General features: G+C 40.4%; 1 protein-coding gene across 1 annotated transcript in view; it reads left to right on the forward strand.

Moving 5' to 3' along the window:
- The first annotated feature begins 377 nt into the window (after nt 1-377).
- The window catches only part of Mdn1 (midasin AAA ATPase 1), a 148,499-nt gene continuing 125,419 nt past the window's right edge, over nt 378-23,457 (forward strand). Inside the window, exons 1-8 of the mRNA XM_090338431.1 lie at nt 378-505; nt 9,071-9,297; nt 12,141-12,365; nt 12,873-12,980; nt 13,316-13,508; nt 17,262-17,504; nt 18,117-18,248; nt 22,405-22,508. Coding sequence (XP_090194557.1) covers nt 404-505; nt 9,071-9,297; nt 12,141-12,365; nt 12,873-12,980; nt 13,316-13,508; nt 17,262-17,504; nt 18,117-18,248; nt 22,405-22,508 — 1,334 coding nt within the window. The 5' untranslated portion in view covers nt 378-403. The remainder of the gene's footprint in view (nt 506-9,070; nt 9,298-12,140; nt 12,366-12,872; nt 12,981-13,315; nt 13,509-17,261; nt 17,505-18,116; nt 18,249-22,404; nt 22,509-23,457) is intronic.

Below are 23,457 nucleotides of genomic sequence, written 5' to 3' on the forward strand. Positions count from 1 at the left end.
ACAATAAAAAGAGTCACAGGAGGGCAATCTGCTTTGCTTGAGAAAAGCGAGGCTCGGTAGCCCCCCACCTAGCGGAACCTTCTGCCTCCGCCGTTGTCACACCTCCGGAGAGCACACGGAACCCGCATAGAAGAGCTCCGAAACCCATTTCCGCTCCCAGAACCGGCGCAGTCGTGACGCAATGCTTCCGCCAGCGCGGGGGCGGGGCCGGTAGTGCGCGTCGCCGCTGCCGCGCGTTGATGACGCGTAGCCCCGTGGGCTTCACCACGTGTGCCGCATCTCGCCGGCTTTCGGCGGCCACTTTCCCTGGGGGCGTAGTCCGTCGCTCCGGCGTGGGAGCCTCGGCTGCTCTACGGCTCTGAGTGCGGAGCCGCGGACGCTGGTGGTTAACAGGGACGGAGCCATGGAGCACCTCTTACTGGACGTCGCGGCCGCGCCGCTGCGGTTAATCGCCGCCAAGAACGAGAAGAGCCGGAGCGAGCTGGGCCGGTTCTTGACCAAGCCGGTGAGGAGAGGAGGGAGAGGGAAAGTTCCAGACAGACCCCGGGCGCCCCTCCGCGGTGCGCGGCGCTCGGAGGGGCGTGGGCGGAGGCCTCCCGTCCCTCTCCCCGCCGCGGCGGGGCGGCGGGCGGCGTCGGCCCCGCGCAGGTGGCCGGAAGTGGCCTTTTGTTTTTCTCGGGGGAGCGCCGGCTCCCCTGGCCCCCGCGGCGGCCCCCTGGCAGTGGGGGCCTGCGTGTGGAGTCCGCGTCCCTGCCCTTCTGGTTTACCTTCCTGCGTGGGCCACGCACCCCTGTTCGCTCGGGTGAAGGTTTTTCTTTCTTTTTTTTTTTTTTTTTTTGGCCGGGTCCCTGTGGTGTGCTGACGGGCGTTCGTCGCGTTCCTACGGTGTGCAAGTCACCGTGTACCGGCCCTAAGGAGATAGAGGAGGAAATGGTGACGGCTTCTGCATGGAGGGAACTTTTCAGTTATTTTTGGAGACAGTTCATAAATATAACAAAACCACTGAAGGACAGAGTCAGACCCGCTAATGTTAACTTTGACAAGGCCGTTAGGCTTTATGAGGCGAACTAGAACATTCTGGGAGATGGGTCTTTTGCCTGGTCGTTTAAATCGATTCTCTCCGTAAGGACCATGTTAGAATTTTTTCACCTAACATTTTAGTTACCCAGTACATGCCAACCCTCTTCCAACGTCTGCAAGCTTCTTGAGAGTAGCAAGTGTGTTTTTAATTTTTGATAGAACTCAGTCGGTCACAAGTGCATGACCTGTATGTGTATTCCATTGCTTAAGAATTATAGCAGTGTATAGAATGAGAAACAGACTTGAGTAATTTGAAGAAATTACTCAACCTCACAGGCAAAGCCTTGGCTTTTCTTATTTTGGAGAATGTAGACTTTTCATTCCTCTTACCATTCCAAGACTCGCTTCATTCAAATGGAGATCCTTTGGATCTTATCCTTCCAAATAGCAGTTTGAGCCACCATTGATGCACATCTCACATTGTAAATATTTTGAAACCTTTGGATTAATTATAATTCTGTGTGTGCACATGTCTGTACTCTGAGCCTGAGTGCTCTGTTCCTTAGCTTTTCCACTTGAGTCACATTTGAACTTCAGTTCCACCTTCAGCCTTTCGGTGAATAATGGAGAGCAGGAATCTCTTGGAATTCCTTGTTAGAGCTATCTTTAAACTACAATCCTCATATCTCAGCCTCCTGAATAGCTAAGATTCCAGGAGTGAGCCACCAGCAACTGGCTTATATTAAAGTTCTTTTTCCATTTTTGTAGATAATTCATAATACATACATATGTAATTTTTTTTTCTTTTGCTCATCCTGGAATTTGAACTCAGGGCCTGGGCTCAACTTGGGCTTTCTCAAGGCTAGTGCTCTACCACTTGAGCCACAACACCACTTCCATCTTTTTCTGGGTATGTGGCACTGAGGAATTGAACCCAGAGCTTCCTGCTTGCTAGGTAAGCACTTTACCACCACGCCACACTCAGGCTGAAGTACTGATTGGCCTGGGCGCTGCCCTTGAGCTCTTCAGCTGAAGGCTACAGTCTTACCCTTGAGCCAAGCCCCACTTCACATTTTCTGGTGGTTAATTGGAGATGAGTCTTAGGCAGGGGGTTCTGGGCTGGGAGTTTGGCCTAGTGATAAGAGTGTTTGTCTAGCATGCATGAAGACCTGGGTTTGATTCCTCCTACTACATACATAGAAAAAGCCGGAAGTGGTGCTGTGGCTCAAGTGGTGAAGTTGCTACTCTTGAGAAAGCCCAAATTCAGTGCTCAGGCCCTAAGCTCAGGCCCCAGGATTGGCACAAGGAAAAAAAAAAGTCTCAGGGATCCTTTTGTGTCCGAGCTGGCTTTGAACCTTGCTCTTCAGATCTCAGCCTACTGAGTAGCTAGGATTACAGGTGTGAGCCACCTTGTCTGACTTGAAGTATTGATTTTTCTGACATTATTTGAGATCTGAAAACCTTTTTTTGTTTTTGTTTTTTGCCAGTCCTGGGCTTGAGCTCAGGGCCTGAGCACTGTCCTTGGACTTTCTCAAGGCTAGAGCTCTACCCCTTGAGCCTCAGCACCACTTCCAGCTTTTTTCAATGCATGTGGTACCGAGGAATCGAACCCGGATCTTTGTGCATGCTAGGCAAGCACTTCACTAGGCCAAACTCCTGGCCCCTGAAGAACTTTTTTAGACTATTTATCTCAGCAGATGACACTGCCTTGTATAAAACAAACTGCTTTTTTTCTTTTTTGGCTGGGGTGGGGGGGGTGTGTGCCTGGGGCCTCACACTGGGCCAGGGAGCTATAACCTACCTTTAGCTCTTTTGCATGGTTGTTTTTTTTTTCCCTTTCACCTAACGTAGTGTGCTTATTTCTCTCATTCTTACTACTGTTATTACCATCTTCTTCTCTTTGGTCTTTGATTGTGATTATATAGAGCTTATCATTATGTATCTGCACTTAATTCCCTTATCTATACAGGTCAAATCCATTTCCTTTCACTCAGTAGCTTGTGAGACCTAAGGCAAATTAAGTTGATACGTTTGTTTTTAGATTTTTTTTTTGAGTCTGGGTCTCACTAAGTAACCCAAGCTAGCTTAAAACTCACCTCCCAAGTACTGGGTTTATAGAGTAACTGTCAAATTGCCTAGCAAGTTTCACACACATATTCCACATTTTCGCCACAAATGATTACCCAGAAGGGCTGGGAGTGTGGCCTAGTGGTAGAGTGCTCACCTAGCATGAATGAAGCCCTGGGTTTGATTCTTCAGCACCACACACACAGAAAAAGCCAGAAGTGGTATTGTGGCTCAAGTGGCTGAGTGCTAGCCTTCAAAACGTGTCCAAGCAGTGTCACCCACTTGCCTTGCTAGCTCCCAGTTTTTCTCTCCTATCCCTACCCACAAGTTGTATAGTTCATTTTCAATAGATAATTTGTAGTATAGAGTGCAGTGGGAAACTACTCAGCAAGGGAAAAAGGAATGAGAGATAGCCACCTGGATGACTCTGTAAACCATTCTGTTGAGTAATAGAGCAAGATTTCAGACTTAAAAAAAAAAAAAAGTGTCCAAGGACAGTGCCCAGGCCTTAAGTTCAGGACTGACTGCCCCCCCTCCCAAAAAATGTGCGTAACAGTTAAAAGCCAATACTCACTGCTTGGCTAGAGTGTTCTAGCATTTGATTCCAAGTATTGCCAAAATAAAACCATTATCACCAACAGAACAAGTACTGGACTCAGTCTCTATCATGAATCTGACGTTACACTAATAGCTAATAGCTTTGTTACCTTGCCCTGAGTTTTTCCCTATGATTTTATAGTTTGTAAATGGGGATGATAATCTAATTTATGGGTTGCTAGTAGGACTCAGTGCCTAGGACCTGTAAGTGCTGACTATAGAAGTGCTTGTCATTTTTGCTTAAGATAAGGCTGTTTTAATGAGTAGGAAATACACATAAGAAACTTGAGGATGTCTGGAGCATAGTAATTTATCAGTAAAAATGAGCTGTAATAATTTGTGTAGGTGTGTGTGTATGTGTATGTGTATGGCTGACACCCAGCCTAAACCCTCACACATGCACATATGCACAGGCAAGCACTCTACCACTGAGCTATATACTACTGAGTTATGTATACTATTTTTGAACTGTGGGCTTAAGCAGTCTTGCCTCAGCATACAGGCTAGTACTAAAGGCAGTATATCCTACCATAAACAGTTTTAATCATTTTTTAAAATTTTTCCAGTACTGGAAATAATTGTAGTAAAACCTCACACATGGTAGGCAGGGTCTTAAAAACAGTTTTTCTGCCATATAGTGTGTCCGTTTATGATGTATAGGGTCTTTGTTATATTCATAGATGTAAGTGTTCCATAGTCACATCTCAAACTTTGTGTTTGCATGTGTGTGCAAGCATGTATGTGCATGTGTTTGCACTTGTATGCATTCAAGCATGTATGTGCATGTATGCATATCACCCATAGGCTTGAACTCAGGGCCTAGATGCTGTCCTTGAGCTCTTTAGGACTTTAGGACTTGAGCCACAGGTCTGCATCCAGCTGTTTTTGATACTTAACTGAAAATAAGAGTACCCCAGATTTTTTTACCTTGGCTGGCTTAGAATCCTGATCCTCAGATCTCAAGCTCTTGAGTAGTTAGGATTATGAGCATGAGCCACCAGCATCCTGAAAGTTTTGAACATTTTTATTTCTTTCAAAGGAAATTCATACTCTAGTTTCTCTTCAGATCATATGTCTCTCTCTCTCTCTCTCTCTCTCTTTTTTTTTTTTTGTGTGCCAGTCCTGCGGCTTGAACTCCGGGCCTGAGCAGTGTCCTTAGGCTCTCCTCGAGGCTAGTGCTGTACCACTTGAGTCACAGCACCACTTCCGGCTTTTTTGTATGTATGTGGTACTGAAGAATTGAACCTGGGTCTTTGTGCATGTTAGGCAAGCACTCTACCACTAGGCTGAACTCCTGGCCCCTCCTTTCCGCCCCCCCTTCTCAAACTCCTATATTATAGCTATCCTTCCCCAGTTGTTTTATACTCCACTTCTGGCAACTACTAACATTGCTCTTTTTTTCTTTATTATTTATTATTTCATATAAACTTCTTTACAGGTTTCAGAATCAAAATCACAGCTTTCTAGAGTGATTTATGATAGAGGCTTAGGTATAGCTAGTGGTAGAGGGCACTTGTTCAGTATATAAGAAGATAGAGGATATAGGATTTGGATTTGTTAATTCCTGGTATTGCAATAATAAAAACAAAACAAAATTCAACCTTGTAGCTCACTCCTAAAATCCTAGCTATTCACATGGGTGAGATTTAAGGATTGAAGTTTGAAGCCAGGCCAGAAAGTTTGTGAGGCTTAATCTCCAGTTAATCATCTAAGAAAGACTGGAATTGAAGCTATGACTCAGTAGTAGAGTACTCGCCTTGAACAAAAAAGCTCAGGGACAGTGCCCAGGCACTGAGTTTAAGCCCCATGATGCACACACACACGCACACTTAATGATTTAATTTAAACACAGACAACAGTAAAAACAAAAAATCACTTTATATACTATTTTCTTTCTACAGTTTTATTTTCCCCTGATGTTGAGGTTTAAATCTGGAATATTGTAGCACTAAGCAATATTCCCAGCCCCACAGCTTGTGTGTTCTGTGCATGCTAGACAAGTGTTCCATTGAGCTACACTCCATTTCACCAAAGTATTTTTTTAAGAGGCCCCTATATGTAGTCCAGGCTGGTCTTCAACTTGCAGTTCTCCTTTAGTCTTCTAAGTATTGGCATTACAGTACCACATTATTTTGTCTAACTTGTATTACAATTGATTTTGTTTTGATGCTTCACCAGTCTAATAGTCCTAAGGTGGTAGATTGTCCTTAGGTTAAATTGGAGACATTTTAATGTAGGGTAATTCATCAGGATAGGTATGTCTATAATACATAGTGCATGGTGGCCAGTAGTGTTGCTGAGCATACACACAAGACAACCCCCGCAACAAGGAATTACATAGCCTGAAGTATCAGTATTACAAGATAGGGACACCCTGTGGCTCAAGTGGTAGAGTGCTAGCCTAGCTTTGAACAAAAGAACTTCAGGGACAGTGCCTAGGTCCTGAGTTCAAGCCCTAGGACTGGCAAAAGGATATAAAAAGAAACTGTGCCTTGTCTGTTTTCTTGGGGTGACCATGGCATACTACCGTGTATACTTCTGGAGTCACCCCCAGTGCTGCAATTGTCCATGTCATCCTTGGTCAGTTCATGCCTCTAGTTTTGCATTGTCTTTTCTTATGCTTGTCCTTTATCTCTCCTACAATTTAATTTTTAATGTCTGTTCTGAAAGACTGCTTTTGCAGTTACCTTGTTTAGGAAAACCTTTTGTCATTTAGCCCTAGTGTCTGATGTGAGTTAGGCAGGAAATATTTAATGAGTAGACAGCTCTGTTTCTACAGTGTTTTGTTTTGTTTTAAAGAAACTACAGTATGGTTTTTATTGTTTAAAGAATATTTTTTGTTTTTGTGAAAACCTTTCTGTTTTCAGCGTGTTGTGACTCTTTAAGGTGATTTTTAACTTAGTTTCTGCTGTAATGGAAGTAGTTTGGAACTGTTAAGAAAATAATTAGAATCAGGAAAAATTTTGGCTTTTCTTGCTTGTTTTATAGGGAAGCTTAGGCATTATTTCTTTAACTTAAAATACGTAAATATAAATTATTGAACTAAGATAAAAATCACAAAATTTAGAAAATTTCTACTAATGTATAGCTGGGCAAAATCATCAATCACAAAAACCTATTAGTTGAGTATTTGGGGATAATTAAATACTGAAATTAGAAAGCAAAATGGTTTGTGGGTGTGCTTTTTTATTAAAGAATTTATTAGCATTGATTTTTACATTATATATCAAATGACAAATTTAACAAACAAGTATTCAAGAAGGGAATCTTTATATATAATCACTGGTACTTAGTTTTTAGAACTTAATCAAAATGTGGGTGTGCTTTTAAAAATTTTATGTCAAATCATCACAACTTTATTTTTTTGTATACTCTGAATGTGTAAGGATGAAAAATGTTTTCAATATTTATTAATGTATATTAGCATGTGGCTCATATGCTAGTAAAGGAGCAAGTGTTATAAACAAAGCAATATCCCCAACCCCTACATACAAATGTATTATATGTAATGTATTTACATATGTAATTTATAGGCATCTTGATTCGTAAATATATATAGAGATTGACTTAGTGCTGTAGGGTCCAAAAGTCAAATATATCTTCTTTTGACTATGATAGAATAACTAGCATTGAATTAATTTTGTTGCCATAAACAATTAGGAAAATGGGATAAAGTATGTAAAATTATTTCTAACATTGGATGAAAAACAGTTTAGATCTGCAGTCCCTGAATAGTGGAATAGTGTTTACTTCTACAGTTATCCTGGAATCACCTATAGAGGACCCTTGCACAAAGAGAGAGAACCCAGCTGAGAAAACAGATGGGAAGGTTGAGGCAGCTGCAACATTCTGGGTAGAATATTAGACTAGAGGAAATAACTCTAGAAATATAGCATCTTGTGCATATTTGGCTGAATATGAAAATAGGAAGAATCCTTAAATATATGCAAATACAGGAGTTTGTATGGGTAGGCGTTTGTACAGGTAGGTCAAATACCAGGACAACTGGTGTAGAAACCAGAAGGGAGACACTATAAAAAGTGTTTTATCTTTGCTAGAATTAGTGCTTTTTTTAGACATTTTCTAACAATACTGAAGTATTGAAAGGATCAAGTTAACTTGCAAGTAGATTAATTGCCTACTGGAATAAAGAAAAACTATAGTACAGCTAATGTTTCGCAGCTAACTAAAAATACCAGATTTAGTTAAAAGGAAAATGTGTCCTATTACTAGGAGGACAATTAGTAAACTTGAACACTATAAAATAACAGTGATTGCATATATGTTGAAGAACTTAGAAGAAAAATACAGTGAGAGAAATTTAACCTATAGAAATTCAAGTAAAACTAAAAAATTGGTGTAGAATGAATGAATAGGTTTCTTAGAAGATTAGTTAATTCGGAAGAAAGATGATTGAACTAGAGCATGAGTCAATAGAAATTGTCCTGATTAAAATAGAGGAGGGTAAAACAGCTTGATAATATTCAGTGATCTGTTGGACATTACCAAGCTTTACATGTAGTTAGAGTTGAAGAAGGAGCTTTAAAACTACGTGAAAACTATCAGATTCCACTGATCCCAAAAGGTAAGAATCATAAGCAGGATGAATGCAAAATACACTGTGCCATATCATAATCTACACGAAGTGAAGTAACCCTTTTTCAGATGTGATGGTGTATGCCTATATATAATCCTAGTACTTAGGAGGTTTAGGAAGAAGAATGCAATTTCAAGGTCAAACCATTGATACCTAGCTAGTCCTTGCCTCAAAAATGTAATCGCCTGGTGCTGGTGGTTGTAATCCTAGCTGTTCAGCAGGCTGAGATCTGTGGACCTCAGTTTAAAGCCAGGCCAGGCAGGAAAGTCCATGAGACTGTCTCCAAAAAAAAGTTACACGTGGTGCTATGGCTCAAGCAGAAGAACATTAGCCTTGAGCAAAAGATGTTTAAGGATAGAGTTTAGGCCTCGAGTTTAAGGCCCAAGACTTACAGGAGGAATAAAAAGTAATGTCTTAAAACATGCTGGAGGCTGGGTACTGATGGTTGTGTCTATAATCTTATCAACTCCGGAGGCTGAGATCTGAGAATCTCAAGATTGTTCAAAGCCAGCCTGGGCTGAAAAGTCTTGCCTATCCTATTTCCAATTTACCAGCAAAAAGCTAGAAGTAGAGCTGTGGCTCAAATGGTATAGCAATAGCCTTGTGCTTTAAAGCTAAGGGACAGAGCTAATATGCACCAAAGAAAAAAAAGACATTATAGAGGAGCAAAGATTAAAAAAAAAACTGATGACTTACCAGAAATAACACAATGAGGCAGTATCTTTGAAATAAACTCCTCAAAACTGTGTTTCCAAATGACTATATGTCATTTTGTGTTATTTCTCTCAGATGTGGACACCTCAAGATCGCCAGAGTATCCTGAATACTTTAGCAGAATTATTCCTGGATAAGGACTGTACTATGTTGGTTGGCCGGCAGCTGCGCCCTCTCCTGTTGGATTTGCTAGAAAGGAATGCTGAAGCCATTAAAACCGGAGGCCAAGTCAATCATGATCTTCATGAACGTCTCTGCGTATCCATGAGCAAACTTGTGGGTAGCCATCCTGACGTACTCCCGTGAGTAGCAGTTTTATTCACATATTTACATCTCTCTTGAAGACGATAAAGTCTTCATTCTCTTAAGTTGGGTGTTGTAGTTCATGCCTCTTAGCCAGCACACTGTAATCATAGGCTAACACAGGATGATTGATCTTGAGTTTCAGGCCAGTCTGACCTTCATAGAAATTACCTTGTCTCAATAATATAATATAAAAGAAATTCCTTCTCTCTTGGTAAGTAAAGAAGAGTCTAAGCTTAGAAGGGAAATAAAGGATAGAAATAAAGCTGTATTATAAAAATAATCACAATGGAATTCATTTACAGCTCTCAGTTCAGAGTGTTTTACTAATTTGTTTTTAATTTATCATGATAGAGGTGATGTATGGAGGGATTACAATTACATGAGTTATTGAGTAATTTCCTTTTTTATTAATAAAGAATTTATTAACATTAATTTTTACATCATATTGCAAATGACATGTTTAACGAGTGTTCAAGAAGGGAATCTCTATATACAATTACTGGCACTTAGTTTTTAGAACATAATCAAAATTAGACTAAGGGTTTGTATATCATAGATACATATGAGTACATTTCCTTTTATACAGTGTTTTCTATCCCTCATTCTCAGTCTCTGCCTCCTGTCTCCATCCACGAGTTCTATATTTCAGTTTCATCATTGTCCATTGAGATCTAATGCTGTACTTTTTCCCCTTGAGTTCTGTGCCTCCCCATACCCTCTGAAAAATACCATATATAAGGTGAAGTACACAGGATCATCAAAAACAAAAACAAAAGTCTCTTTTTTTCTTATTTTGGAGTTCATTTCAGTATTAAATTATTTCAGTTCATTATATTATTTTATATAAATATGAAGAGGTACTTGGGCATTCACCTTTGTGTTTCTCTCCTAAGGGTATAGTCTTTGGGACTCAGTGTATGAGTATCTAGTATCCTGTATAATTGGTCCTATCCCAGTGCATTTTAGATCTAATTTCCACATAACAGAGGAAATATGGGCTATTTGTTTCTCTGAGCTTGGCTTACCTCATTTAACATTATTTGTTCTAGTTCTCTCCATTTCCCTGCAGATGACATTATTTTACTGTTTGTATAAAATTCCATTGTGTATAGGTACCACAGATTTTCTATCTACTCATTTATTATGAGGCATCTATTTGGTCAGTTTCCTTATCTTGGCTATTGTGAATAGTGCAGTAATGAACATGGATGTGCAGGTATCATTGATATCCTGGCTCATCATGTTTAGGGTAGATGCCTAAGCTAATTATTTTTTGCTACTGTTTTTTTTTTTTTTTTTGCCAGTCCTGGGGCTTGAACTCAGGGCCTGAGCACTGCCTTGGTCTTTCCTCAGTGCTAGCGCTTTACCACTTGAGCCACAGCACCACTTTCTATGTATGTGGTTTGGAGGAATCAAACCTCGGTTTTCGTACATGCTAGGTAAGCACTCTACCACTAGGCCAAACTCATGGCTGCTACATTTTTTTTTTTTTAAAGTAGTTCTGGGGTTTGAACTCAGGGCCTTCCAATTACTAGATAAGTGTTCTACTGAGCCATGCCCTTCAGCCCTTAATTTTTTATTTGCTTTTATTTTTTGAGATAATACCTCACTGTGCAGTCTAGGCTTATCTTGATCTGGTTATCCTGCCTGTGTCTACTCAGTGCTGGGATTACAAGCATGTACCATTATGCTGAGCATTGGTTTCTTTTAAATATCTGCCATCAGGATGGGTCTGGAATAATGTTCTATATTGTTTCAAAGATTAGTAAGACAGAGGTCTTAAAGATTCCATGTTAGATGAGTGAGATTTATTTGTTGGGATAACTGGACAGGTAAAGTAGAAGAGATGTGAAGAGTCGAGTAGAGATAGAGGCAGGGGACACATTTTTTTTTTTTTGCCAGTCCTGGGCTTGAGCTCAGTGCCTGAGCACTGTCCTTGGACTTTCTCAAGGATAGAGCTCTACCACTTGAGCCTCAGCACCACTTCCGGCTTTTTTCTATGTATGTGGTACCGAGGAATCGAACCCGGGTCTTCATGCATGCTAGGCAAGCACTTTAACCACTAGGCCAAACTCCCGGCCCCAAGGGGACACATTTTTGAATTTAGGTCATTTAAGATGAGCTTGGAAAAATTAGAAAGACCCTAAATTTAAAACAAAATAAGAAGCTAGGTGTTGTTGGCTCATGTTTGTAATCCTAACTATTCAGGAAGCTGAGATCTGATGATTAGCGCTCGAAGCCAGTCCAAGCAGAAAGGTTCATTAAACTCTGATGTCTCATAAACTACTCAGAAAAACATGGAATGGTAGAGTGCTAGCCTTGAGCACAAAGAGGCTCAGAGACAGCATCAGGGCCCTGAGTTCAAGCCGCTGTACTCGAGCTGGGTGTGTATGTAGTTCAGTAGTAGAACACTTGTCTAACATGTGAGCCCTGGGTTTAGTCCTTAGTACCCCTTTCCCTATCCTGCTACCCTCCAAATCAGTGTAATAAACAACAACAACAAAAACTGTTACAACTGGATCCTAATGTTTTTATGTATCTAATTTTAAAATATGGTTTATGTAGAATAGTTAAAAAGAGATATCAAAAATTGCTGTGTTTTGAGTTTTTAAATTGAGAAAAGTTCTTCTAACAGTGAGAATACTCTGGTCATATGGGTAATCAGTTTGGATTTTTACCTGAGTCAGTTGTCTTATGCTGTGAAACTGGTTCCTAAACTTGGTGACTTTATGTTCTCTTTGTTCTCAGACCCTTAGGACCATTATGCTCTCCTATCTCAAGGGTAGATATGTCTGCTGAGTTCTTTGCTTCCAACCCATGCTTTTTTTTTTCCTTGAAGGTTTGCCCTTCGATATTTCAAGGACACCTATCCAGTCTTTCAAAGACTCTTCCTAGAGAGTTCAGATGCTAATCCAGTCCGTTATGGGCGTAGGCGGATGAAACTCCGGGACCTAATGGAAGCAGCCTACAAGTTTCTGCAGCAAGAGCAGTCTGTTTTCCGGGAGCTCTGGGACTGGAGTGTTTGTGTTCCTCTCCTCAGGAGCCATGACACGTTAGTCCGCTGGTGGGTAGCTAATTGGACTTTTCCTGTGCTTCTGGCAGGAGCGGGAGTGTAGCAGGTTATATGTGATTGTATCAGGGGAAAACAGGACAAGGAAAACATTTTGAATTTGTTGTTTTTGTTTCTGGGAATGTTAGTCATGTGTTACCTCACAGAAAAGTGAGATGATGTGAATGATTTTTTTTTTTTGGTCCAAGACGGAACTTGAACTTGGTATTTGATGTTTTACTCATTGGCTGGCACTCTTAATCTGAGCCATACCTCCAACTCCCATTTCATATTTCTCCAATTATTCACTTACCCCTCCCCACTCCGCATCCCCCATCTCAGGACTTGAACCTAAGGGCCTAAAGCTCACATTGAGCTATTATTGCTTACATTGGTACCTTTGAGCCAAGCCTCCAGTTATAGTACTCTGTTGTAACAATTAAGGATTCCTTTTGTTTTTATTGACTAGTTTTCTTAGTAGCCAACTACAGATAAGCTGGGTTTATTTTTTTATTTTTCTAGGTACACCGCTAGTTGCCTGGCTTTGGTCACCTGTATGAATGAAGAACACAAGTTATCTTTCCTGAAGAAGATTTTTAGTAGTGATGAATTGATCCATTTCAGGTTGAGGTAAGCAAGAGTTTTGTGGAGGTCTTGCTGTGTACTTTTTTTGCTATTAAATAATTGATAAAGCTGGGCACCAGTGGCTAGACCTATAATCCTAGCTGCTCAGGAGGCTGAGATCTGAGGATCACGGTTCAGAGTCAACCCTGGGCAGAAAAGTCCATTAGACTCTTAACTCCAGTTAACCACGAGAAAATTGGAAGTGGTGCTGTGACTCTTAAGTGAGAGAGCACTAGCTTTGAACTGAAGAGCTCAGGGACAGCACTGAGACCCAGAGTTCAAGCCCCATAACCGACCAAAGAAAACCCAGTAATATAATTGATGAGTCTCTCTCTCCTCAGGTTATTAGAAGAGGCGCAGTTGCAGGACTTAGAGAAGGCCTTAGTTTTGGCCAATCCAGAAGCTTGCCTTTGGCGCAAGGAGAAGGAGCTGCAGTATTTACAAGGACACGTGGTGTCAACCGACCTCTCCTCTAGGGTGACAGCTGTCTGTGGTGTGGTGCTGCCCAGGCAGCTGCCAGCCTCTGGAGAACAGGTATGTTGGCCTTAGTATGGGATACATTCCGTCTTCTGAAACCTGTGTGAGTCATACTGCCTTTGCTAAATTGCTGTTCTGTATTTAGAACTGTTCTTGGGGAAATTCACTTTAGGCCCTCTTCCTTAGTATTCTTTTTGTTTTTGTTTAATATGAAACTAGAAACTTGTGATGCCTTAACTTGTGTTGGGCACCATGATGTGTATCTGTAGTCTCAGCTACTCAGTAGACTGAAGCAGATAGATTGTTTAAGGCCAGCCAGAACAACTTTGAGAGATTCTCGCTTTTACAGTTTGAATATATAGCTCATGGTGAAGCACTCATTTAATGTGTGAGAGTCCCTGAATTTGATTCATAGCAATGCTAAATAAAGCAATCCAAACCAGAAGAAAAAGCTTTAGTAAAACTCTTATGTATATTTTTGTTTGTTTGATATGGATAATTCTTTGAAGTTAAGCAACACATAATGTGATCTCTTATTGATGTAATATGGAAGCAAGAAAAGTAGAGGCACTTGGACTGTTCTGTGCCAAACATAGAGCTACACATACATATAGTTTCTGGATTCTTTTCTCTGCTTTTTAGATAAAATCTTGGGAAGTAGCTTTATACTCAGAGCCACAGCCATACTGCTTCCACATCCTGAGTACCAAGATTGCAGCTGGATACCACCATGCCTAGCTTTCTTACCTCTTTTTCTATCAGTGTGGAAAGCTAGAATGTGACTATGGTTTCATACTATGCTCAGATCTTACAGATTATACATCTGAAACCATTGAGAGCCAGTCTGTTTTCCCTTAGCATTCTTCAGTTGTCACTATGATCAACTTCACCCACTTTTCCTCTTGGAACAAGTCTTAGGTCATTTAAACCATTAGTTTCTGGCCAGTACATTTTTTTTTTTAATGGAGGAAATTTAAAGGGAGATGCGTAGAGGAAAACATACATGTCAAAAATGTTTTTAGTGGTTCACATCTGTATTCTATTTGGACAGTAGAGACTAGAAGATCAGAGAGAGAATTGTGTACCTAAAATCAGTTCCAGCAAAGTTCTTGAAACCGTTCTTGAAACATTCCTTTTTTTTTTTTTTTTTTTTGGCCAATCCTGGGCATGACCTCAGGGCCTGAGCACTATCCTTGGGCTTTCCTCAAGGTTAGTATTCTAGCTTGAGCCACTGCACCACTTCTAGCTTTTTCTATGTATGTGGTACTGAGGAATCGAACCTGGGTCTTCGTGCATGCTAGGTAGGCACTTTACTACTAGGCCAAACTCTCGGCCCTGTTCTTGAAACCTTTCTTAAAAGCATTAACACAGGGTTGGGAGAGTTTAAGAGGTAGAGGACGTGTCTAACATCAGTGAAATCCTCAGTACTGGAAATTAAAAATGTGCAGTGATTGCTTAGAAATTGAATATATTTGTCTATATAATCAGTACAAAGAAATCAGCACTTTCAGAGTCCTTTGTGCTTTTTTCCTGTCACAAAGATCTACTCCTGACCCCTGTCATTCCTACACCCTTCATCCTATGTCTCCATCTTGCAACCATTATTTTAATAAATTAGTTTTAGAGCTTTACGTTTGAATGTGACGGTAATTCTGGTGTTTAGAAGCTATATATCTGCCAGGGAAGAAGTGCAGAATGTACATGCATGTTATGAAATTACTGAGAACAGCCCTGAGGAAATTTCAAGAACAAATAATATCTTTAGGGCATCAAACTATAGCCAGTGTTTGGGAATTACAACCTCTTTAAAATAAAAAAAATTATAGCCTCTTATAGTAGGGTTGCATGTGTAGGTCAGTCATAAGAGTGCAAGGGGCCCTGAGTTTAACCTCTAGTGCGCACACACACAAACAAAAACAACTAATACCATAGAAAAGTCATTAACAGGGCCGGGAGTTTGGCCTAGTGGTTAAAGTGCTTGCCTAGTATGCATGAAGACCCGGGTTCGATTCCTCGGTACCACATAGAAAAAAGCCGGAAGTGGTGCTGAGGCTCAAGTGGTAGAGCTATATCCTTGAGAAAGTCCAAGGACAGTGCTCAGGCCCTGGGCTCAAGCCCAGGACTGGCAAAAAAAAAAAAGAAAAAAGGAAAAAAAGAAAAGTCATTAACAATTCTATTTTTCCTAAAGTTCTTTTATCACCATGTGTATTATGTTATTATTTAGAAATTATAATTGTAAAATTATAAACTGCTTATGGCTTATTCCCCTAATCCTAACTACTCAGGAGGCTGAGATCTGAGGATCACCAAACCGGGGCAAGAAAGTTCTTGAAACTCTTAGCTTCTCCAATTAACTACCAGAAAGCTGGAGCTGGTGATGTGGCTCAAGTGATACACAGTAAGCTGAAGAGCTCAGGGACAGTGCCCAGGCACAGAGTTGAAGCCCTATGACCGACCTCCCCCCCCCAAAAAAGGAAAAAATTGTAATTATTTGCACATAGTATTTACTATTAAGTTAATGTGTAAGTATTCATGTTTTTGTGCAACTAGTCTCAAACTTTCTCTTCTTGTGAAACTGAATGCATTGTTACTACTTAAAGCAGTTACATTATTTACTACTTTTAGCTTTTTTTTTTTTTTTTTTGCCAGTCCTGTGGCTTGAACTTAGGTCCTGAGTAATGTCATTGGACTTTCTCAAGGCTACACTTGAGCCTCAGCACCACTTCTGGTGTTTTCTATGTATGTGGTACCAAGGGATCAAGCCTGGGTTTTTGTTCATGCTAGGCAAGCACTCTACCACTACGCCAAACTCCAGGCCCTACTTTTAACCTTTTGAGGTTAAAAGTATATTCCAAAGTAGAAAAGACTGGTGAGTGAATCCTATACCCACCTTCACTTATCAATTCATGATCACTTCCTCCATATTTCTATATAGTTTCCCTTACTTTGAAACAATTTCCAATTATTTTATACCTAAATTATTTCAGTATGTGTCTCCAAAACACACACACTCTCTCTCTCTCTCTCTCTCTCTCTCTCTCTCTCTCTCTCTCTCTCTCCAGGGCTTAGCATATAGCTCTTTTGAAGAGTGTTTATCAGGCACGTTCAAGTCTTTGGGTTTGATCTTTGTTATACAAGACAAAAACAAAAAAGGACTTAAACCAATATACCTGAAGAGTGTGAATCTACTAATTTAATAATGTGTGCTTAGTCTTTTTATGTTTCATTAGTTATTTCACTAAGGTCCATGTCCTCATTTTTCTCTTGGGTGAGTGAGTATGTTTGTGTGCATGTGTGCAGAGATCCATCCCAGCATCTTGTGCATGCTGAGCACACTAAGTCACATACTCAGCCCCTATACTACTACTTTTTTCTTTTTTTCAATACTGGAATTCTAGCTCTAGGACTCAAAACTTCCTAGTACTCTAGCCATGTTCCCAGAGAGGAAAATCAAAATCACCAACTTTAGCGTCTCCTTATATATACCTTCATGCCCAAATTCTTTTTTCCTTTGTTGGTAGTGGACCTTGAGCTCTGGGCAGCCTGTCATTTCAGCCACATCTCCAACCCTAGCATCTCAGATTTTGGAAGCTATTTTTTATAATTCATTTAGGAATTTGACTTCCCTTTCCTCAGTCAAAAAGTAGAAAGCAAAAACTCTTATTCTTACCTGATGTTATAGCTTAAATACTAGTAATTTATTCATTAAGACTTACCAGGGTCAATGGAAACATTGTAGGAGGTAACTTGTGTCCTTTAAGGGAAGGACTCCTGCTGAAATGTTTTTGATTTCTCACTTGCTTTCCTTAGGCAGGTAACAGGAGTTCTTCACGTGAACAGGAACTGGCTCTTCGGTCTTACGTGTTGGTCGAATCTGCCTGCAAAAATCTTCAGACCCTAGCTATGGCAGTGGCTTCTCATCATGCTGTGTTGTTGGAAGGACCAATTGGATGTGGCAAAACTTCCTTAGTTGAATACTTAGCTGCAATGACAGGTAGAAGAAAGCCTCCACAGCTTCTCAAAGTCCAGCTTGGTGATCAGACTGATAGTAAGGTAATTTACAATGGCAGGTGTTGGTGGTTTGCATGATTGTACATATTGGCATTCAAATGTTCCTGCTAGTGGAATATAGAATAGTTATTGTTCTTGGGCCAGGAGTGTGTCATAGTTTTATAGTGCTTGCTAGCATGCATGAAGCCCTAGGTTCAGTTCCTTGGTACAGCATACACAGAAAAAGCCAGAAGCAGTGCTGTGGCTCAGGAGTAGAGTGCTTAAATAAGCCTAGGCCCTGAGTTCAAACCCTGGGATAAATTTTAAAAAAAAGAATGATTATTGCTCTTGTTCATAATTTTTGAGACAAGTGAACCAAGTACCTATTTTTCCCTGTTGAAGTTTTTGTTTTTTGCCAGTCCTGGGGCTTAAACTCAGGGTCTGAGCACTGTCTTTGGACTTTCTCAAAGCTAGAGCTCTATAACTTAAGCCACAGCATCACGACTGGTTTTTTCTGTGTATGTGGTACCAAAGAATCGAACCCAGGTCTTATGCATGCTAGGCAGGCACTCTACAACTATGCCAAACTCCTGGCCCCCTGTTGAATTGAACAGATTTAATAAAGGATGTAGCATTAGTAACTTAGGCATGTGCTTTCATGAATTACTTTTACAGATGCTATTGGGGATGTATCGTTGCACAGATGTTCCTGGAGAGTTTGTGTGGCAGCCTGGCACCCTGACACAGGCGGCCACAAAGGGTCACTGGATTCTTCTGGAGGATATTGATTATGCCCCTTTAGATGTGGTATGTCATGTTCTTAAATTGTTGCTTCTAAATTTTTGGGGGGGGCATTGCGGATGGGGGTATCTGTTTCGAACCTTGACTCTTTATGCCTTAGCCTCCTGAATTTTTAGGATATTATACAAGTGAACCATTGGCTCTTGGCTTGAAAATACTTTTCCTTCTATTTCTTCTTTTATTTTCTTCCTTTCCCTCCCTTTTCCACTTCCTTCCTTTTTTTTTTTTTACTTTACTAGGCTATAAATTCACAACCTGTACTTTCTTTCATTCATTAATTTATAAATTTATTTTTGTGGGTCATGGTGCTTGAACTCTCGGCCTGGGTGCTGTCCTTGAGCTCTTCAGCTCAAGGCCACCCCCCTATCCCTGAGTCACATCCCCGGTTCTTATTTTCTAGTGAGTAATTGGAGATAAGAGTCTTACATTCTTTTGTGCCTGGGCTGGCTTTGAGCAGTGATTCTTAGATCTCAACCTCCTGAATAGCTAGAATTACAGGTGTGAGCCACTGCACCCAGCTTTCTTTTACATATATAATATATTAATGTATAATGAATATATAATATACATTATATTAATATAAATATTATATAATTTTTTTTTTCCCCTTTTTTGGTTGGTCGTGAGGCTTGAACTCTCAGGGCTTGGGCACTGTCCCTGAGTCTTTTTTTTTTTTTTTTTTTTTGCCAGTCTTGGGCTTAAGCTCAGGGCCTGAGCACTGTCCTTGGACTTTCTCGAGGCTAGAGCTCTACCACTTGAGCCTCAGCACCATTTCCGGCTTTTTTCTATGTATGTGGTACCGAGGAATCGAACCCGGGTCTTCGTGCATGCTAGGCAAGCACGTTACCACTAGGCCAAACTCCTGGCCCCTGTCCCTGAGTCTTTTCACTCAAGGCTAGGGCTCTATCATTTTGAACCACAAGGTCACTTTCAGTTTTCTGGTATTAATTAGAAATAAGAGTTTCATGGACTTCCCCTTCTGAGTTAGCTTTGCACCAGATCCTCAGATCTCAGCCTGTTGTTCAGTTAGGACTACAGGTGTGAGCCTTCTGTGACCTACCTTAGATTCTTAGTTTTGTTTATTTTTGTTTGTTTTTTCTTTTTTTTTTTAACAGACAAGCATTTGAAATTAGGGTCCATGAACTTATCTTTGCTTCCATGCAATGTCACTAAATACACACCTAATATTCCAACACTTAGGAGGCTAGGAGAGGAGAAACAAAGAGTTCTAGGCTAGTCTAGAATACAAAGCAAATTTCATGCCAGCCTGAGCCTATATAAGGAGAATTATTCTAAAAAAAAATAAAAAGACAAATAACAATCATACAAAATTCATATCCAGTGTTTGTTTTTGTTCTGAGGTGAATCTTGATATATAGTATAGGCAAATTCATATTCTTGGAAAGCCTCTGAAAGTAGTTATGTAGTCACATGAAAACAGCTCAAACAGATTACATACATACATTCTCTATAAAATAAGAAACCAGCCAAGTAATTCAAGACACTAAATTACATAAGGGGGATGAGCATATGTGAACCTTCTACAAAATAGTATGTGCATTCAAACACCAGATAATCTCTATTCACTTTCTTTGTGTGCTTAGGCTAGTTTGGAATGTGGTTCAGACTGTGTTTCTAGGATGACAGGCTTGCTTATACCATCTTGCTCAGCATTTGTTTAGTTGAGATGGGATCTCAAATTTTATGGTGAGCAGTTATAAATCAGGAAAAAAAGGAAAAGGAAAACAGAAGAAAACCTTGAATAAATACTCCTTGGCTGAAGACACTAGTTAAGTTTTGCTATCTCCTTTAATTTTTTTTCTTTCTTTTCTAATGTTGCCCTTACCTTTTTATTTTTATTTTTATTTATTTTTTATGTCATAGAAACATATCAGTTTATGAAATAAAACATTATGATTATAGAGTCATAGGTTTTTTTGTCTATATAGTTATGTTTGTATTTCCATTACCATGTCCATTGCTTTGGGTATGCAGTTATTGAGTCCTCGCTCTTGTACACTTTGGATTTAATAACTGCATATTAAGGATACCATGCGCCTTTTGTTCCTTAGGTCTTGACTTCTCACTCGGCATGATTTGCTCTAGATTCATCCACTTCCCTGTGAATGCCATTATTTTATCTTGTCTGTTGGCTATGTTGGCTATTTTTTTCTTTCTTTTCTAATGTTGCCCTTACCTTTTTATTTTTATTTATTTTTTTACATTTTATTGTTGGGGTAATATATAGGGGGGTTACAGTTACATTCGTCACGTAGTGGGGCATTACTTGGTGCACATTGATACCCCTTCTCATGTTTTGTCCGTGTTTCCCTTCCTCACCCTGTTGGAGTTTTTTTTTTTTTTTCCTTGGTGTTGCGGGAGGTAAACTCAGGGCCTTAATGCTTTACTATTGAAGTATTCCTTTAGCCCATTTTGATTTAGTTTTTTTCACATATGATCTCACTCATATGGTTGTGCTGGCTCTCCTTAAAGCTTTTTTTTTTTTTTCCTGTGGGTTATGGGGCTTGAATGCTGTCCCTGAGCTCTTCAGCTCAAGGCTACCATTCTACCCCTTGAGCCACAACCCTACTGTGTGTGTGTGTGTGTGTGTGTGTGTGTGTGTGTGTGTGTGTGTGTGATTAATTTGATTAATTGGAGATAAAAGAGTCTCAAGGTCTTGTCTTTTGTGCCTGGGCTGGCTTTGAACCATGACCCTCAGATCTCAGCCTCCAGAGTAGCTAGGATTACAGGCGGGAGTGAGCCAGCATGCTGTAAAACGCTTGCTTGCCCGCCCTCCCTTCCTTCCTCCCTTCTTTCCTTCCTTCTTCCCTCCCTCCCTCCTTTCTTTCTTTCTGTCATAGGGCTTGGACTCTGGGCCTGGTGTTGTCCCTGAGCATTTCAGCTCAAGGGTACTGCCCTACCCCTTTAAACCTCAGCACCACTTCCTGTTTTCTAGTGAGTAATTGGAGATAAGAGTCTCACATGCTTTAGTGCCTGGGCTGTCTTTGAACCATAATCCTCAGTAGGATTACAGACGTGAGCCACTGTACCTGGCTCAGTGAGGGTTTTTGATAGTTAATTTGAAATGAAGTCTTAAGGATTTTTATGTCTTTGCGGGTTTTAAACAGGGAAACCTAATGTGATTTCTGAGAAATGAGGATTACAAATGAGAGTTACTGCCCAGTTTGGTTTTTGATATAGTTTTACTAACTTTTTCTACCTGGACTAGACTAAAGGCATAGTCTTCTTTTCTGTGCTTCTTCAGATGGTGGGATTATAGGCATGGGCTACCATACCTGTTTTTCTCTATGAACTTCTATAATTCCATTACTGAATACATTCCTGCGTCTGATTCAGTTCAAGAAAGAAAGAAAACTATATAAACTGTGCATAGTGGTACATGTTTGGAGGGCTGAGATAGTTAGATCTCTTGAAGCCAGGAGTTTGAACCTGAGCTTGGCATTGTAGCCAGCCCTCTGTTGTCGTCATCAGCTTATTAGTGCAAATTTAAGATGTTCTAATTGATACTTTTTTATTAGAATAGCTTTTTCCGTCCTTCAGTTACTAAGCCAAAATTTAGATTATCTTATTTCTTATTTCATTCAGTCTAAAGTTCCTTTGTGTATTTATTTCTTTTCTGTCCAATACTGGTCTTCTGATTTTATTGTTGTTGTGCCTTTATTACTGTACTGTCTTTCTGACCTTCTTTTCTCCTTAGGAAGCACATTTCTGATTCCTGCACATGTTTTTACACAGTTGAAAATTCTGTTTTGTTGTCACCCTAAAATCTACTTGGTTTCCAGTTATTCATTCAGCCCAGGTGACTTTTTTGGGGGGAGGGGGGTGTCAAGGGGCTTGAGATTGGCTTGATGCTGTCCTTGAGCTCTTCAGCTCAAGGCTACCACCCTACCCTTGAGCCAAGCCCCACTTCCCATTTTCTAGAGGTTAATTGGAGATAAGAGTCTCAGGTACTTTGGTGCCTGGACTGGCTTTGAACCTTGATCCTCAGATCTTAGCCTCCTGAGTAGTCCAGGCGATCCTTTGACATCATCTAAACCTTACATATTTCTTTTAGGACTGTTTCTGTCATTTGGAGAAGGAATTGTTTTGTCTTTCTATGTTCTGTCTTTATGAGTTTATCTCAGTGGGTTTTGTGATGTAGGTCTCTGTGCTGATCCCTCTCTTGGAGAATGGAGAACTTTTGATTCCTGGCCAAAGTGACTCTTTGAAAGTGGCTCCTGGATTTCAGTTTTTTGCAACGAGGAGGTATGTGTTATTACTTAATAAAAGAAGGGTTTTTTGGGTTTTTTTTCCTATTTAAAAAAACAAGGGGCCTGGCGTGGTGGCTCACACCTGTAATCCTAGCTATTCCGGACGCTGAGATCTGAGGATCAAGGTTCAAAGCCAGCCTGGGCACAAAAGGACCTGAGACTCTCTTTTTTTTTTTTTTTTTTTTTTTGCCAGTCCTGTGCTTGAGCTCAGGGCCTGAGCACTGTCCTTGGACTTTCTCAAGGCTAGAGCTCTACCACTTGAGCCTCAGGACCACTTCCGGCTTTTTGTTTTCTCTACATATGTGGTACTGAGGAATCGAACCTGGGCCTTCATGCACGCTAGCCAAGCACTCTACCACTAGGCCAAACTCCCAGCCCAAGGACCTGAGGCTCTTATCTCTAATTAACCTCTAGGAAATGGGAAATGGGGTTTGGCTCAAGGGGTAGGGTGATAGCCTTGAGCTAAAATGCTTCGTGACAGTACCCAGGTGGAGTTCAAGCCCTATGACCCATAGAAAATACAAAAACAAAACAAAACGACTAAGGGGCCAGGAGTGTGACGTGTTGGTAGAGTGCTTGCCTATCATACACAAAACCTTGGGATTGATTGCTTGGTACCACAAATACACAAAAAAACCTTTAAGTGGTACTGTGGCTCAAGTGATGCAGCACTAGACTTGAGAAAGCTCAAGGACATAGTTCAAGCCTCAGGAGTGGCCAAAAAAAAAGTATTAAAACTTCATCTGATTATTACCAGCCTTGATTTTGAGTCCCGACCTGTCCTTTCTGTATGCCTTACCTGCCCGAAGATGATAGTATTAATTATTCCTGTAATGATTAAATGAAGTATCTAGGCATTAAAGAGCTATTATATTATTATCCAATGTATGCATGAATTAGCAAGGTATATGACTTCTTTTCCTTATACATTTGGGGAAAAAAAC

This window comes from Megascapheus bottae, chromosome 8 (assembly GCF_031878675.1).
Source record: "Megascapheus bottae isolate mThoBot1 chromosome 8, mThoBot2.hap1, whole genome shotgun sequence".
NCBI lineage: Eukaryota > Metazoa > Chordata > Mammalia > Rodentia > Geomyidae > Megascapheus > Megascapheus bottae.